This window comes from Xyrauchen texanus, chromosome 13 (assembly GCF_025860055.1).
Source record: "Xyrauchen texanus isolate HMW12.3.18 chromosome 13, RBS_HiC_50CHRs, whole genome shotgun sequence".
Classification (NCBI taxonomy): domain Eukaryota; kingdom Metazoa; phylum Chordata; class Actinopteri; order Cypriniformes; family Catostomidae; genus Xyrauchen; species Xyrauchen texanus.
Window position 1 is genome coordinate 43856881 of NC_068288.1, and position 16730 is coordinate 43873610.

Here is a 16730-nt window from a genome sequence, read left to right on the forward strand (position 1 = left end):
ACTTGTTAGGGTTTGATTTAGGGTTAGGGTTTGAGTTATTGACATTCGCATAATTTAATCAATTTGCGATGCAAGGGCACTCAATAACTTAATCACAGTAGTACAAATAGGACTTTAAGGCAATTAGGGTAAGGGTCAGGGTTATTATTATTCTGCACTAAAAGCATCTGGGCAGCAAAAAAACATAAGATTGCACCACCTAGTGTCTGACAGATGTGTGTTTGGGCACCTTAGTAGGAGGGAATTGGAACCATCCTGCCAAGTCTGGTGTCTCTGACTGACCACGTTGCCTTTGTGAGTATACTCTTCTGACCACGAGCGAATATGAACACGTTTGACACATGCCCACCACAACTTTTATTGTGAAACTCTTGCAGTAGAGTCAGTGCCGGAAATGCAGATGACCGCGTGCAAAGGTCTAGAAAATCTGTCCGGTGCGCTGTCTGTGTGGACTGCATTATGACTAAATGTATATCACGCATGCAGGCGTGGAGCGATCAGCAATGCGGACGTAGTAAACTTTCTTAACAAAGTAAACAAAGCAAACTTTGGCCTTTAGGACCTACAGAGCAGAGAAATTCTAAAATCTTAATTCGTATTCTGCATTAGAAAGAAAGTCATACACATGACTTACACATGAGGGTGAGTAAATGAGGAGAGAATTTTCATTTTTGGGTGAACTATTCCTTTAACAATCATATCCCTCAAATATGTAGCAGAAGACATTCAAACAAAATACTCTTTTGTTTCACTGTTAATTTAATCATACAAATGTTCAAATTGTACATACAGGAAAAGGCTTTTCATATCTTATTTTTCACTGTGCTATCATAGGACTATGCAAACTCTCATCTCAATCATACACCATGCCACGGTGCAGAAAACCCAACAGATCTAACAGAAAAAAAAAGAGAAATCAGAAAAAAAGACAATAACGCAGTAATGAATCAATCACACTTCTCACATGCATAAGCAACACAAAAAATAGAAATAAAAATCCAGAGGGTAATTATAAATTGGAAGGAGGCTATGATGTGTGCAGTGCTTGGGATGAGGACATTCAAAATGAACAGTTTAAAGACTTAAATGATAAATCTATGACATCATCCAATGAGCCGTCTATGGGCCGAGCTCTAAGTGAAGAGTCTTCATCAGTCCTTACGACAATGTAAAATGGCGACCAGCCTCAAGAGCATTTACCACTTTTATGCTTTAACTGAGTGCAACTTTTTGAAAAATAGAAGGGACTGTCCCTTAAAACACTGCATAGATTTGTCGCAATGTAAAAGTGAAGCCACACAGTAAATAAAACAAATCTGGACGCTATGTTGGTGTTGTTAATGGCAAAACCTTCCAAGTGCATAGAACTCAGGGGGAATTTGACAAAAAACGCCTGACTATTCCATTCACATGACATGATTGCACAAATCTCTTGTGCCTTGACATAATAATGTCAGTCCTTTATTTGCATTCTGCTTTAGGTTACCAGGTGATTATTTTTGAATTGCATGACCCAACTTGTCTCTTATTAAATGGACAAATAAAAAGAAAAGCATTATGGGGGACTGTTTTTTTAAAGATTTGATTCGTTTATGATCTATGAAGACTTTAATCTTTACGGTGAGTTTACGGAAAATGACCTTTCAGATATATTTAGCAAGATATAAACATCCAAGAGGCTTCCATCAATACAGAGGCACTATTTAAACCAAAATAATTCCACATTTTTTTTCACGCATTCAAATGTTTTGAAGCTTTTGAGCTCAAAATTGACAATTTCTTACATTCAGTTATTACTCAAGGGCATTCAAATTAAGAGAGTATTCTGGGTTAAATGCAAGTTAAGCTCTTTCGTCAGTATCTGTGACCACAGAAAATCATTCAGACAGTAAAACAAAAGGGTGATGAGAAATGGACTAACAATGGACATCTATGGGGCAAGCGGTTGCCCCCTTAGACTTCCATTTTAAGTTCATAACTGACAGTGCATGTGTGAGTTTTTACAAACTAAGGTACAAGTCAAAACTATTTTCTGTGTCACCAGTGTTTTTGATAGATCTTAACTTCTATTTAACAAGGAATATTCCTTTAACTGGACCAATTCCTACTCTCTCCCACATTAAAACACCCTCAGCTCAACCTTCATTTAAGACAACTACCATCTAAGGTCTATATGAATGACAGAAAATATGAATTGGGAAAATATTCCAATGATGTGCTTATGGACTCTTAGGCCAGTAAACAAGGGAACCAAAGCCACATCTCCAGCTTGCTATTATATCTGATGAATTATTATGAATGGAAACCAACATCAGCACTCAATAACTCAGAAAAGCATAAATGTAAACAAATATGAGAACAGCAACAAGATAGTGAGGGCATCTCTGACAACAGCTATCATTTGACTTGTGTGATGGCAGTACAGTTGTATATTGCAATAAAATGACGCATAATGTGCTCATGTATGCAGTACTGGTAGTTGTGGATTTCTACTGATCCAAAAGCAGATTTCAAGAACAATTTTGTAGTGGATGACAGAGAATTGGAAATCTACCAATTACACAATTAAACCTCCAAGTAGGCATGTTGACCTTTATTTACTTGAAATTGTTGAGTTTGTAAAGTCAAAGAACATTGATCTAAATTATAAAACTACTTAACAGGCATTAAATCTTTGTTGATGGCTTTTTGCGCATGGTTGAAACACTCGCACGCACACATATTTGGGTGAATCTCACGAAACCTGTCAAGACCATGTCCCAGTCACATTTCACCCTAAAATCAAAAGACACAAGAAAAAATACTTTGCATAAAGAAAATGAAGCCTACAATACTGTGAAGTATTTATAAATCATGCTAGTATTTGATGTACTGGTTTTAATTTTTAAAATAAACATGGTACGTCAGTATAATTCACTGTAAAACCATATTATATATTTAAAAAACAAAAACTCAAATATCTGGATCAAATTAGGTAGTTCAATAAAAGATAATTGTAGAAAATGTTTTAAATGTCATAAAATATTATAACAATGCAAATAATTTTATTGGTCCTCAATAGGCATCATTTTCTAAAGCAAAATATAACCGCCCCCCCTTTTATTTTCTTCATGAGATTCAAACATTCAAACATTCATCCATTCACCCACACATACCTCTGAATTTACTGCTGCAATGTGACAATATAGATCAAAAACGGTGTATTATTCATATCTCTTTAGGATTTCTAGCACTCATCTAAATCTAGCATTCACACATGCGTATCTCGGGTGTCAGTGTTGGTTGAATAGTGATTTTGGAGCCAAACAGATCTGTCCACACTTTAATGTGATGTTGTGATGCATCAGGGTGAAGGGAGGGTCACCAAGTCTTTAGAATAAATCTGTTCCTCCTCTCACTGAACCCCAGAAAAGGGCAAATGCAGCAGTTCCGATGAGCTACCAGGTGGATTCTGTTCCTTAAGACTGCCCGAATGGGAAGGGTCCATTAATGCCCTGTGGATAATGAGAAAGAGTGAGATAAAGATCTAATGTAAAAGCAAACAAAAGAAAAACTAGATTCTTTGTAACTGGATTTTGACATTTTCTGCCAAAAAATAAAAAAATCGTGATTGCCAGTGCAAAATTAGTCATCATGACGTTGGGTTGTTGTGGTGTGGTTGCCAGAGCATTGCTATGAAGTTGCTCAAGAAGTTCAGAGTTTTTTTATTTTTTCGTGTTTATTTTGCATGTTGCTACATGGTCGCTAGGGATATTGAGATGGTTGCTACCAAGTCATAAGACCTTTACATTTATACATTTGGCAGAGGCTTTTATCCAAAGCAACTTACAGTACACTTATTACAGGGACAATCCCCTCAGAGCAACCTGGATTAAGTGCCTTGCTCAAGGACACAATGGTGGTGGCTATGGGGCTCGAACCTTCAACCTTCTGATTACCAGTTTGTGCTTTAGAGACCACACAAGTATGACATTTAGGTTTCTAGAAATGGGATTTTATCAGCTGCCAGGTGAAAATCCTAAATATGACAGTTAAGAAACAAACTGCATGATTAGTCATTCATGTCTGTGGTACAAATGGTTTGGGACAAATTACACCCTTAACAAGTATGAGCAACAATAATGGTGATGCTTTACTTTGCAAGCTCCACTAACACCATCCAGTTTTACATAAATTTTAGCCCCTCAGGTTACTGTTATCTCAAATAGCCTGTAACTTAAATTAAGACCTGGAATATTTTAAGGCTACACTAGAGAGAACACATTTTTTCAACGAGTTTGCTGTCATTAATTTTTGGCAAATCAACAGTGACTCTTTTTGCTGGTTAATCACACTTCTAAATTTTTAGCTCAAATGTTTGCATGGTACTCCATCTTGTGGTGAGAGGTAATCTCTCTTACCAGCCTCTTCAACAATCACTGTAATGCTAGTTACAGACTTCACATCCCAAAGACACACAACTCAGGATGGCGTACTTCTATATAGGGCTGGGCGATATAGCTAAAAAAAAAAAATATGAATAACAATTTTTTCAACTTTTGAACAATATAGGCATTATATTATATCATATCAGCCACAATGTTAAAACCACCTGCCTAATATTGTGAAGGTCCCCCTTGTGCTGCCTGCCAAAATAGCGACCACTAATTGCTAATTTAAATATATTTAAATTAGTGGTAAACCAATACAGTTGAAGTCAGAAATTTACATACACCTTAGCTAAATACATTTAAACTCAGTTTTTAACAATTCCTGACACTTAATTGTACAAAACATTCCCTGTCTTAGGTCAGTTAGGATCACTACTTTATTTTAATAATGTGAAATGCCAGAATAATAGTGGAGAGAATTATTTATTCCAGCTTTCATTTCTCACATCACATTCCCAGTTGGTCAGAAGTTTACATTGTTAGTATTTGGTAGCATTGCCTTTAAATTATTTCACTTGTGCCAAACATTTTGGGTAACCTTCTACCAAATTCTCACAATAAGTTGCTGGAATTTTGGCCCATTCCTCCAGACAGAAATGGTGTAACTGAGTCAGGTTTGTAGGCCTCCTTGCTCGCTCATGCTTTTTCAGATCTGCCCACAAATGTACTATCGGATTTTGGTCAGGGCTTTATGATGGCCACTCCAATATCTTGACTCTGTTGTCCTTAAGCCATTTTGCCACAACTTTGGAGGAATGCTTGGGGTCATTGTCCATTTGGAAGACCTGTATGCATCCAAGCGTTAACTTTCTGGCAGCTGTTTTGAGATGTTGTTTCAATATATCCACATAATTTTCCTTCCTCATGATGCCATATATTATGTGAAGTGCACCAGTCTATCCTAAAAGCACCCCTACAACATGATGCTGCCACCCCCAATATTCATCGTTGGGATGTTGTGCCTTTTCGTCCAAACATAACGATTGTCATTATGGCCAAATAGTTCAAGTTTTGTTTCACTAGACCAGAGGACATTTCTCCAAAAAGATATTTGTCCCCATGTGCATTTGAAAACTGTAGTCTGGCTTTTTATGGTGTTTTTGGAGCAGTGGCTTCTTCCTGGCTGAGCAGCCTTTCAGGATATCTATATAGGACTCTTTTTACTGTGGATATAATACTTGTGTACATGTTTCTTCCAGTATCTTCACAAGGTCCTTTGCTGTTGTCCTAGGATTGATTTTCTGAGCAGTATGTTGTCTGCGTGGTCCCATGGTGTTTATACTTGCATACTATTGTTTGTACAGATGAGCGTGGTACCTTCATGCGTTTGTAAATTGCTCCCAAGGATAAAACAGAATTGTGGAGGCCCACACCTTTTTTTTCCTGAGGTCTTGTATGTTTTGATTTTCCGATGATGTCAAGCAAAGAGGCACTTAGTTTGAAGGTAGGCCTTAAAATACATCCACAGGTACACCTCCAATTCAGTACACCTCCTATTAGAAGCTAATTGTCTAAAGGCTTGACATCATTTTCTGAAATTTTCCAAGCTGCTTAAAGGCACATTTAACATGTATGTAAACTTCTGTCCGACTGGAATTGTGATATAGTCAATTAAAAGTGAAACAATCTGTCTGTAAACAACTGCTGTAAAAAATTACGTGTCATGCACAAAGCCGATGTCCTAAACTAATTTCCAAACCTATAGTTTGCTGATATTAAACCTATGGAGTGGTTAAAAAATGTGTTTTAATGACTTCAACCGAAGTGTATGTAAACTTCTGACTTCAACTGTATATCGCAAAGGCTGATAAATCCAATACATTTTCCTGTTTGGCCAATTTGTTTCTTGAGGGCACCGAAAATTGCCAGCTTGCATTTGAAGTAACGGAGACATTTCAAAGACCAATCACAATTCATTTTGTTGTTATGTGTCTCATTTAAACGGCCCGCAATCAGAGCCACGGCAGACGTGTTTGACCTCATAATGTTAAAGTGCTTGCCTGTTTCATTCTCCTTGTCTCTCTTCATGTTCCCTGTAACTTTTAATTGTCTTGTATAATGATAAAAAGGTAAATATCAATAAAACTAATATAATATACCGTATGCCAATATGCACATATCTCGTTTTATATAAACAAACCTCTCAAAACTTGAGCAGATCCAGCATCTTGTGTAGGGATGAAATTATTAGTCGACATTATCGAAAACGTTGATAATAAAAAATTGTCGACAAAAACGTTCTTCGTCGAAAAGTCGATTAATCTCATTTAACGTAACATGATATCACATTAAACTTGAATGATGAAATGCGAGAACAGCACTGCAGTTCGTGTCTGATTGAGGAGAGGAAGAATTACACAGACCACAGTCCAGACGCACTCTAAACTTTCCAAACAGCTTCAGGTGATGTAGATCCCAAAAAAATTGATCGCTAACATGGTTGCTGGACTACTGTGTGTACTGTTATTTCCTTCTTCCTAATATATTAAACATTTCTTCATGTGCAAATAAATGACTAAAATTTGATGACTAAACAGAAATCAGATACCGTGTCGTGTTTTTTTTTAAATACTAACTTGTAGAGGTTAAAAATGTTTGGAATTGCGTGATTGTGTGAACCTGCAGAACTTTACTTCCACAATACACATGAACCACTCTGATCATGCGAGCTCACACAGAGCAGAGCGTCACCTCACCCATTCTCCCTGAAGTGCACACAGACCATGTATTCATTGGTCACAGCCCAAAGACAGACTTTTGTAGTTAAAGTGATAGTGGATCGTGATCCGACTTTTAAAGTTCCAGAAATGTCAAGACAGTCAGCATAAACATCATCCATACGACTCCAGCGGTTAAACTAATTAGCCCTCTAAAGTGACACAATTGCTTTGAAACCATCGCTTGCGGTCATCAGCAGAATACGCATTCACGAGAGCACTGAGTTCACATGGTCCCTCGTGTGACGAATTCACGTTTTCATGTTACGGACATAATCTTAAGTTTTTCTCTCGGTTAAGACATACAAATGCACCATAGTAAAAAACATACTGATACAACTCTAAATCAAGCTTCTGTTCCTCCTACTCAGTTAAAACAGCACTGCTGTTACGGAATGTGTCCGTGTCGCACGTGCTTCAGTTCTCGCGTGAACATGCCAACGCGATTACGCATGCTGCTGACTGGAAGCGATGGTTTATAGTTAAAAAGTACTTAAACATTGATCTTTTGTGCATCAAAAGCAATTGTTTGACTAATTCATTTAACTGCTGGATGGATGGATGGATGACATTTATGCTGACTGTCAAAAGTCGGATCACCATCCACTAACATTTTAAGGACCTACTGGGCTGAGATATTTTTCTATTTTTTTGAAAGAAAAAAAAAATGTGTTCTGCTGAAGAAAGAAATTCAGACACACCAGGGATATCATGAGGGTGAGTAAATCATGAGAGAATTTACATTTTTGGGTGAAGTAACCCTTTAAGTACTGAGTGGTGGTGGCGTAGTGGGCTAAAGCACATAACTGTTTATCAGAAGGTTGCTGGTTTGATCCCCACAGCCACCACAATTGTGTCTCCTTGAGCAAGGCACTTAACTCCAGGTTGCTCCGGGGGGATTGTCTCTGTAATAAGTGCACTGTAAGTCGCTTTGGATGAATTCACATAGTGTGTAAATATTTTTCTGTCATAAACAACACATAAGCATGCGTTTTAGCATTCTGGATGATGTAGTAGAAACAAATGTTGTTTTTATTTCATATTGGCAGCAGAAATGATGTGAAGAGGTCCTTTGTTGTTTTACAGACCTTAAAGACCCTCAAATGTGAAAGCTTCAAAGAGCTGAAAAGTGAGAACGGTCATTTATCAACTTCCTTTTTAAGTGAACCTTATTTAAAAATATTTTTGGAATTACCCTAAAGCATGGATTGTGCTCCCTTTTAAGTACCCTGCAAAGTCATGATCAGCGGCAGTTAGAACACAGCTAGATGCACTGATCAGATCGAGGGGAAGGGTGCCTTCTCGTTCCAGAAAGAAGTGGTGGTGGTGTAGTGGGCTAAAGCACTAAACTGTTAAGCAGAAGGTTGGCGGTTCGATCCCCACAGCCACCACCATTGTGTCCTTGAGCAAGGCACTTAACTCCAGGTTGCTCCGGGGGGGATTGTCTCTGTAATAAGTGCTCTGTAAGTCGCTTTGGATAAAAGCGTCTGCCAAACGCATAAATGTGAATGTAAATTTTACTGGACAAAATTTTTGCAGTAAATCATGTCAAAAACAATTCTGACTGTAGATTTTAAATGCTTATATCTGCTGAAAACAAATGTTATGAAATAGGCTGGTTTAATAATGTAAGCAGTGAGCCAATACGACCTTTTTAATGTTCTAGATGGAAATTTACCGATCATAACTTTCTACTATTCTCCGGTAAAAAAAAAAAAAACACCCACTGTCAAAAGTCTGGACACACTTGATTGAATTTACATTTCTCATGATCTTAGAAATCTTTTGATTTAAAGGCTTGTGATGAAATGCTTGAAATTATCTTTGTTGACAAATATAAATAGTGCTGATGTTTAAATCTAGTAAATAGTAAAAAATATAAAATAGTATTAATAAAGGATGAGTAGGTGTACCCAAACTTTCGACCGATAGTGTACTACAATAAGCATCTGGTTGGGTCTGGAATATAATAAATGGCTATTGTATCACATGTGCACAGAATGAGGAAAGGTGTAACCAAATGCTGTGAATCATCACAATGTGCTTTTTTAAGTTAGTTGTCACAAAACACAGGGCAGGGAACAAAAAGGTGACATGTTGTTGGAAAGGGAAGGGCCTTTCTTTCATTTCATGACCTTCTATGTGAGTCTACACAGTAGTCAGCACACTGAGAGGTTTCAAATCTAGACTTCTGGCATGAAAGGAAGATTTGAGAGGGTGGTGAAAAAACTTGATGAGTGTTCAATCTAGGGTTGGGCGATGTCCCCTAAATTGGCAGTTGACGATGTTGACAGTAAAACATCGCGATGGGACGATGATATCGTCGGTGGGGTGGGGCGGGGGGATTATATAATTTCATATAATTTTCAAAAAGTATATGAAAAATTATAATTTCGTTATTTTACTAACCCAACTAATGACTCGTCGGCGCTTTATCAGTAGGTTGCACGACACGTGAAGCATTTTTTTTTTTAGCTTTCACTTAAGAAGAGTTGTGCACTTTTTATTTTAATATATCTCTTTATATAAATACTATTTTCCACTTAAAAACTATAATTTCGTTATTTTACTCACTGATGAGCAAAAGGTTGAGGCAGAAATGACCATGTACCTGCAGGAAATGGCCATTGATGGGGAAGAGGACCCGCTGACTTGGTGGAAAACGAACGACAAAAGGTTTCCGTTCATGGCAAGATTAGCACGGAAATATCTGTGCATATGTGCTACCAGTACTCCATCAGAGAGGGTCTTCAGCACAGCGGGTAGTGTAGTTACTCCAATCCAGCTTATTAAAACCAGATAAAGTGAATATGTTGGTATTTCTGGCCAGAAACATCGAAATTTAAACATGGTCTATGGTGAAAGATATTAGACTTCTTTACGCATTTTTCAGCCATCCGTTCTGTGAGCTATTCGATTTTGCATATTATTTTTTAAACGTTCATTTGTGTAGTTCATATGACCACTTTACAATATTTCAATAACATAATTTATTTTGTAGCCTGTGCTGAAGTTAATTGTGCTGCTAATTATAAGTGAAATGTTAATGCCGAGTTTCGGTCTGAGTGTTGTTCCCGATTTCTAGTTCTTTATTTGTTGTTCTTCTATGTTTTAATAAATGTGTGTTATTCATATTCACCTTGTTTCTTTCATTTGATTTGACATTATGGATTTATGGCCAAGGAAATTTTTCTTTAAATGTATTAACCAGACAAAAGTTATTTGACGTTCGCTGGTCTGGGTTTATCTTAAACTGCCGCTTCAGTGTATACAAGAGCTATGTGACAATGAGCAAGATTTTCTGAGACTCTACAACTACTAATAATTAATTAATAAAGGCTATTTTCTTGTAGCCTACAACATAAAATATTTTAATCTAAATGTACAGTGTTAAGACATGTAAAAAAAGACAAGAAGCTAACAATGTCAAGATCAATATTTGTGTAGCCTGCCTGACACGGTATTTTCACAGACTAACACGTCACGTCTCTGGCATATACTACAGTATTTAAAATAGCATATATGCATTAGTTATATTCTCAATTTAATTTACAGAGCAATCCCTGCAAAGTTTTTAGGTTAACTATAGAAGAGACTAGGATTAGTGAGTCACACTAGCAAGACTCGCAAAAGGGGGCGTGGCATCACGATGGTGGCTCTACATGATGATGTTGGTCAGCCATCACAATGGACGATGATATCGTCCATTGGCACAACCCTAGTTCAATCTTGGTTTTCTGGACTGAATCTTTTCTTTGGAAAAAAAGGCCCAATTGTTTGTATCATATTCACAAACGTGGACTGTTGAAAATTATTCTGAGACAGTGAATAGTAATAGTTCATAATTCTGAAATACAGCTCCCACCAAGGACCAAGGGATATACTGGATATTTACTACATATTGACTAGGGGTGTAACGATTCATTGATCCAATAACCAACAATTCAATGTTATCGATACAACGAGTAAATATCGGTATAATTTTTTTTTTTAAATGTACCTTTATTTAAATACTCTCATGTCGCCACGTCCGTACTCCGTACGCATTTCTGTCAGGCCTGGAGAATCGATATACGATCATATCGTGATGAAACATCCGATTTACACCCCTAGTACTGACAATGATTTTGTTGGTGAGAACAACAAGAAACATTTAAAATATTGCAATGATTTTAACAAACATTTGAGTTAGCATAAAGTTGGCTAAAGACTCATAAGATGAGTTGGCCAATACGCAGTCCCTCTTGGTCACGCGATGTTGTTTTAATTTAATTGTCTCACATTTAAACAGTCAATAGCACAAATTAAATGTAAAAGCTTGAGGGTTTGAAAGTTGAAACATTATGATTCAATCAATCAAACTGATTCGATTTGATTCCTTTGAGTCGTTGCTCAAAAATGTTCACGGATGTCCTACAGGCATTTATCATGTAGAAAAGATTTTATGTACGTAAATATGTCTGTTTACTCACATCTAATAGACATATAAAATCAAAACTTAAAACATTATTTTTGACTGAGTTTGACAGTTTTATTGCATTTGACCGTTTTAAGTCAATTCTGAGCAAATTAATATCAAGAAAAGGCTGAAAAATATTGATAAATTTCATTTTAGCTATATCTTTCGCCGTTACTCATTCCCATTCTCTTTTTTTCATGATAACCAACAGTATATCTCAAGACGCATGGTATTCAATTAAATGAAATATTCAAAACTGCATACATACCAGGCTGTAAGTCTCTACTGATAAGTTGTTTTGGAGACCATTTGGTGTAATATTTACAGAGCTGTGATTGAGTCCATTTTGATCTTGCTGAATGGAGTCCAGGGGGGCCTCCCAGGGGCCCCCAGGGTCTTTTAGATGATCCTCATTGGTGTCCTGCTTGTTCTTCTGTGGTGAGGCGAAGGGGTTGAAGTCTCCCTCCAGACTGCGGTGTGGCTGTGTGTTGAACTCCGTCTCGAAGGAGGACAGCTGCTGTGTGACGCCCAGCAGACCTCCCTCCTCCACACTCAAAATCACCCAGATCACATCTATACAACAGGGGGACTTCGGTGAGTAATGTGTCCTTCAAGTCAGCAAAGATGGTTGTAGAACTAATGGATATGTTCAGAATTTCATACTACTTTGGCAGTATGTAGTATGAAGTTTTCTTTATACATGGTATACCCTACTACTTCTGCCAAAATGTACAACATACATGGTTGATCATGTCCAATTGCATTTCCGGTGTGACGAATGAGCCAGAAGTAATGTCAACCATACATGTTAATTCTACTTAACCCGTCAGATGGAATTCAAAAATATATGATAAATTCAAAATTGCTAAATTATTCCAAAAGAATGCAAGAATTATTATTAATTTTTTTTACAATAAGTGGATGACACTTGATGAATTAAACTTGCAACATAATGAGATCAAGTCACAACACTGTAGCATACTACTGTTTGAAAATGTTTATCGATGAATACTCTTTCAAATCCAATTGTTTTTATACAGTGCTAGGCAATAAACAATATACACTCACAGTATGCAGAGAGTTAGTATTACATTTTGACCATGACCTAGTCAGCTATGAATTAGTATGCAAATCTTTCTATTCAAATTAATGGGACAATTTACTCACCAAGTAGTTTTAGGTACAATTTAAATAGCCATTCGTGTAGAAGGCCCATTGACTGTTGTTTTTATCATTAGCGCCTCACCTCCGTAGAAGAGTCCGGTGGCTGTACACATTCTCCACTGGCCCTGATACATCCCTGGTACTGCTGGACTGCGCATCTGCACGCTCACATCCGAGATCTCTTGAGGATCCAGAGACCGCACCATCACCATGTTCACATGACCAAACTGATCCCCACCAACATACTTCAGACATACACCTGGCGGCCACGAATCTGTACCTGTAATGCATACAGATTAAAAAAACATCAAAGTTTGACAGAGCAGAGCATAGTTTAAATACAGGGCAGTGATGTGTCACTTCCCCATATTTTGACAATATTCTCAAAATCTGTATTAATTTTGCCTCTTAATATAACACTGTTTAGGCAAAACTATATTACAAATACAGCACAGCCTCTCATACCTTTTACTTAGTTAAACTTCAGCCTTTGATGACACCTAGAAAACACACACCTGTGTTTTGTATCCTCCATGTCTTTGTGAACTGCGTGTTAGGAGGAACTGACTCCCCTTCTCCAATCGTCACATCTTCCACAAAAGACATCGACGGTGTGTTGATGTTTGGACTCTCGAAGTCATAATATGCACCAATAGCTGCTTGAAGGTTCCTGATAAGACAGACAGATCAACAAGAAAGGTTTCATGGCACTGAATTATCAAGAGCATGGTGTCAAGACCGTAGCAGGAATATGGTAATCATTCAGTGCCATGGCATTTCTCAAAGTATCAAGGTTTATGGTCATGTTACATGGCATGCAATTACCATCTCATACCATCACTTTACCATGGTACCACTGTCACAGCAATGGCGTAGATTTGGCTTGAATATTGGGGGGGGTTGAAGCATGAAGGGGGGGTGTTACATGCTTGTTTTGATTATTGGTTACCCCGTGGAATCTATGCCCCTTCTTCACAGTACTTTTTTTTTGTAAGGCTGGATGCACATTTGGTTTTCAAAAATTTCTTATGGAATTTAATTATGTAACTATTTTTAGCAGGTTTGTACACGTCTCATTTGCCATTATTAAGGGACAAACTTGCGTTGACCTGGTGTGAGATACAAGTACACTCGTGCATTACGTAACTTTGAGCAAAAACTTTACAACAACCTCCCCTTGTCAGTAAACACACCGGTTAGGCAAACAAACAAAGTCATTTTTCTTACAATCTAAACACTTGAAAATATTGCTAGTTAATAATAAAACTGACATCTCACTAGCATTAAAAAAAAATACAGAATACGTTAGTTGAGTCGTGACTGAGCAACATTAGACAAAGTCCGTGTCTCAAAACATAATTAACTCTCTACCTAGACAGCATTTTTGGGCATAGTAAGCGCTTTTGAAACAGCATAATTCAAGCAACCAGTATTTTTGGGGTCTCAATGACGCGTTCCAAGTCAGCAGAATAGCAATAAGATGCTCAAAAATGTTGCTCAGGGAGCTCACTAGGTTTTGAGACACAGCCAACGTAGTAGCTAGCAGCTTTTACGGACAAGCTACATGGTTGCCAATTGATATAAATAAAACAAAATATGTGATTTGTGACATATTTTATCAGAACGTTTTAAAATGGCTCACTAATCTAAAACATGGCTTTTATAACCTTTTTATAGTTTTATAATAATTAATCGAAACGCGCACATTTGCTGGCTATAGAAACATACAGCTAGCTGTTAGCTTGTTGTCTCTTTCGCTTCAGATCCGTTTAAACTCAACATAACTCACGACAGCAGTCATTTCAATGCTATATTTGACATTTAAGTGATTCAAATTAAGAAAGCCGCAGCAGTAAACTCTATATGTTGACAAAAGACCCAGCACTCCCACTAGGCCGCAGTCCAATCCCCAGACTCACCAGTTGGTCATGTCCAGAAAGAAGGCGCAGCCAGCCGGGTTGAGCTGAAAGCCCAGCAGCCTCTGGAACTCCGAAATGAGAACATCTTTATCCGTGGTGCCCATGCAGCTGAATTTTTGCATGAGCTCCGGATCCAGATCTATGTCCATGCCCTCCATGAGCACGCGGCTGTCCCGGGGCAGGAACGGGGGATAAGTTTTAATTGAGTCCGAGGCCTTCTCCAGTCATAACAAGCGACCCGACAACAAGCTCAGTACGCATGGCTGCGGGCGGGTGGGGCGGGGCATGACGTCACTTGCGACGTCACTGTGGTGCGGAGCGACGTCAGCTGTTGCTATTCGAATGTGTCTTCAGTGTACAATAATCCTTTTACAATAGTAGTAAAGTATTTACATCCCTTACAAAAACGTATTGTGGTAGCACTATGGTATATAGTTATGGTAGATGTAACACACACACACACACACACACACACACACACACACACACACACACAAATTATTTCATCCACTTAGTGTCGTGTTTTCCAATAAAATACCTAAGCATCCTTTAAACATGGTAAACTTGCCCTGAGAAGTAAAACTGCATATGTTTTATACATAGATAACTTATCTTCAGTGTATAGTCTCATTCATTTTTACAATACTAGGGAAGGTTTATGTGAAAACTAGACAAAGATACTAATTAAGACTTTTGCAGTGTTGACTGTCAAAATACTTTCCATATTTTCAGTTTTCTTAAAAAAAAAAAAAAAAAAAAAGATGTGTTGTTTGTAAATGCAATACCAAGCCTGTTCACGGGTAGTTTCTACCCTAGTCATTAGATGGCTTTCCACTTGTTCTATACAGTGGTGGACTGGCCATCAGGAGCACCGGGAGTTTTCCCAGTGGATCGCTGGGTAATTTGGGCCAGCCCATTGCTAGGCAATTACCAGCCCATCCTACAGGCGAAATAGGCAGATGCCCTGGGCTCCATCATGCCCGCATCAGTTACAGAGTGAACACTCAATGAACTTCGTAAGGTAAAGCCGAGACAATGACTTATATTTTTTAATTTCTTGCACATTGTAGTGCATTTCTGTTTGAGTGCATTATTTCTGTACCTCCTGTGGATTTTGACATACAAATCACAATGATGGTGACAACCAAAGACAACATATGAAGCATGACATGGGGGTCTGGGTAGCTCAGTGGTAAAGACGAAAAGTTATGGTGTTGTGTGTTGCAGGCTTGGTTTGGTGGGCCGCTCTGGGCCAGAAGTCCAGGGACACTTTTTAGTCCCAGTCCGCCCCTGGTTCAACATGTATGATAATGGTCAAATGCATTTCGTACACTCTGTTCAATACAACCTATTCAATAAGCTGCATCACCTGGCAGCTTAGGAACTAGGAACGTTGTCCACAACACCAAACATTCACTGAGGCTGACCCCACAACAAACCTCATGTAACGTGAAAAGCCAGACCTACAGGCCTGTGTGAGAGCTTCAGTAACCTGATTAGCCAGGCTGTCACTAGTAATAAGGCCAGGTCTGTGATCCAGGGTACAAGACCAAAGCATCGCTGTGTCAGCTAGAGTGAGATGACAAAGAAGTCTGGGAGAACTAACCACAACAGGAGACACAAAGAAGTAAGTTCCTTAAGATGCATGCATGTGTGTTTGCTTACGATAATCAACATTTCAAATTCAGGTTTAGAGATGGCGGTCAGGGCTAATGTAGACACTGCATTGCTGTGTACAGCGTGCAACAGACTTTTGTACAAAAATATGCAACATTGTAATATCTTTGAGATGGACATTTGGATTAAGTTTGTAATGGTTCTGAATAGCCAAATATAGAGTTCTATGACTTATAGCAATAGCAGAACCCTTTTTGGTGCTTATTGCACAAACCTTTTTTGTTGTTTGATATATACAATTGGATTAAAGGACCTTAAACTCCAACACAAAGAACCATTCCAGCATTAAATTATTTTTTAGATCAGAGGCAGAATGTTCTCAGTCACCATTCTAGTTCATTGTGTTTTTTTCCCCCATAAAATG

At 38.0% G+C, this 16730-nt stretch overlaps 1 protein-coding gene across 1 annotated transcript; it reads right to left on the minus strand.

Moving 5' to 3' along the window:
- Nucleotides 1-741: 741 nt before the first annotated feature.
- On the minus strand, nucleotides 742-14955 carry LOC127654439 (protein ILRUN-like). The gene is made up of 5 exons (XM_052141637.1): nucleotides 14690-14955; nucleotides 13286-13440; nucleotides 12853-13050; nucleotides 11875-12179; nucleotides 742-3494 (listed from the first exon to the last, which is right to left on the minus strand). Exons 1-5 carry the CDS (start codon nucleotides 14845-14847, stop codon nucleotides 3459-3461), a joined length of 852 nt encoding a protein of 283 aa, XP_051997597.1. The 5' UTR covers nucleotides 14848-14955; the 3' UTR covers nucleotides 742-3458.
- Between the last annotated feature and the right edge of the window lie 1775 nt (nucleotides 14956-16730).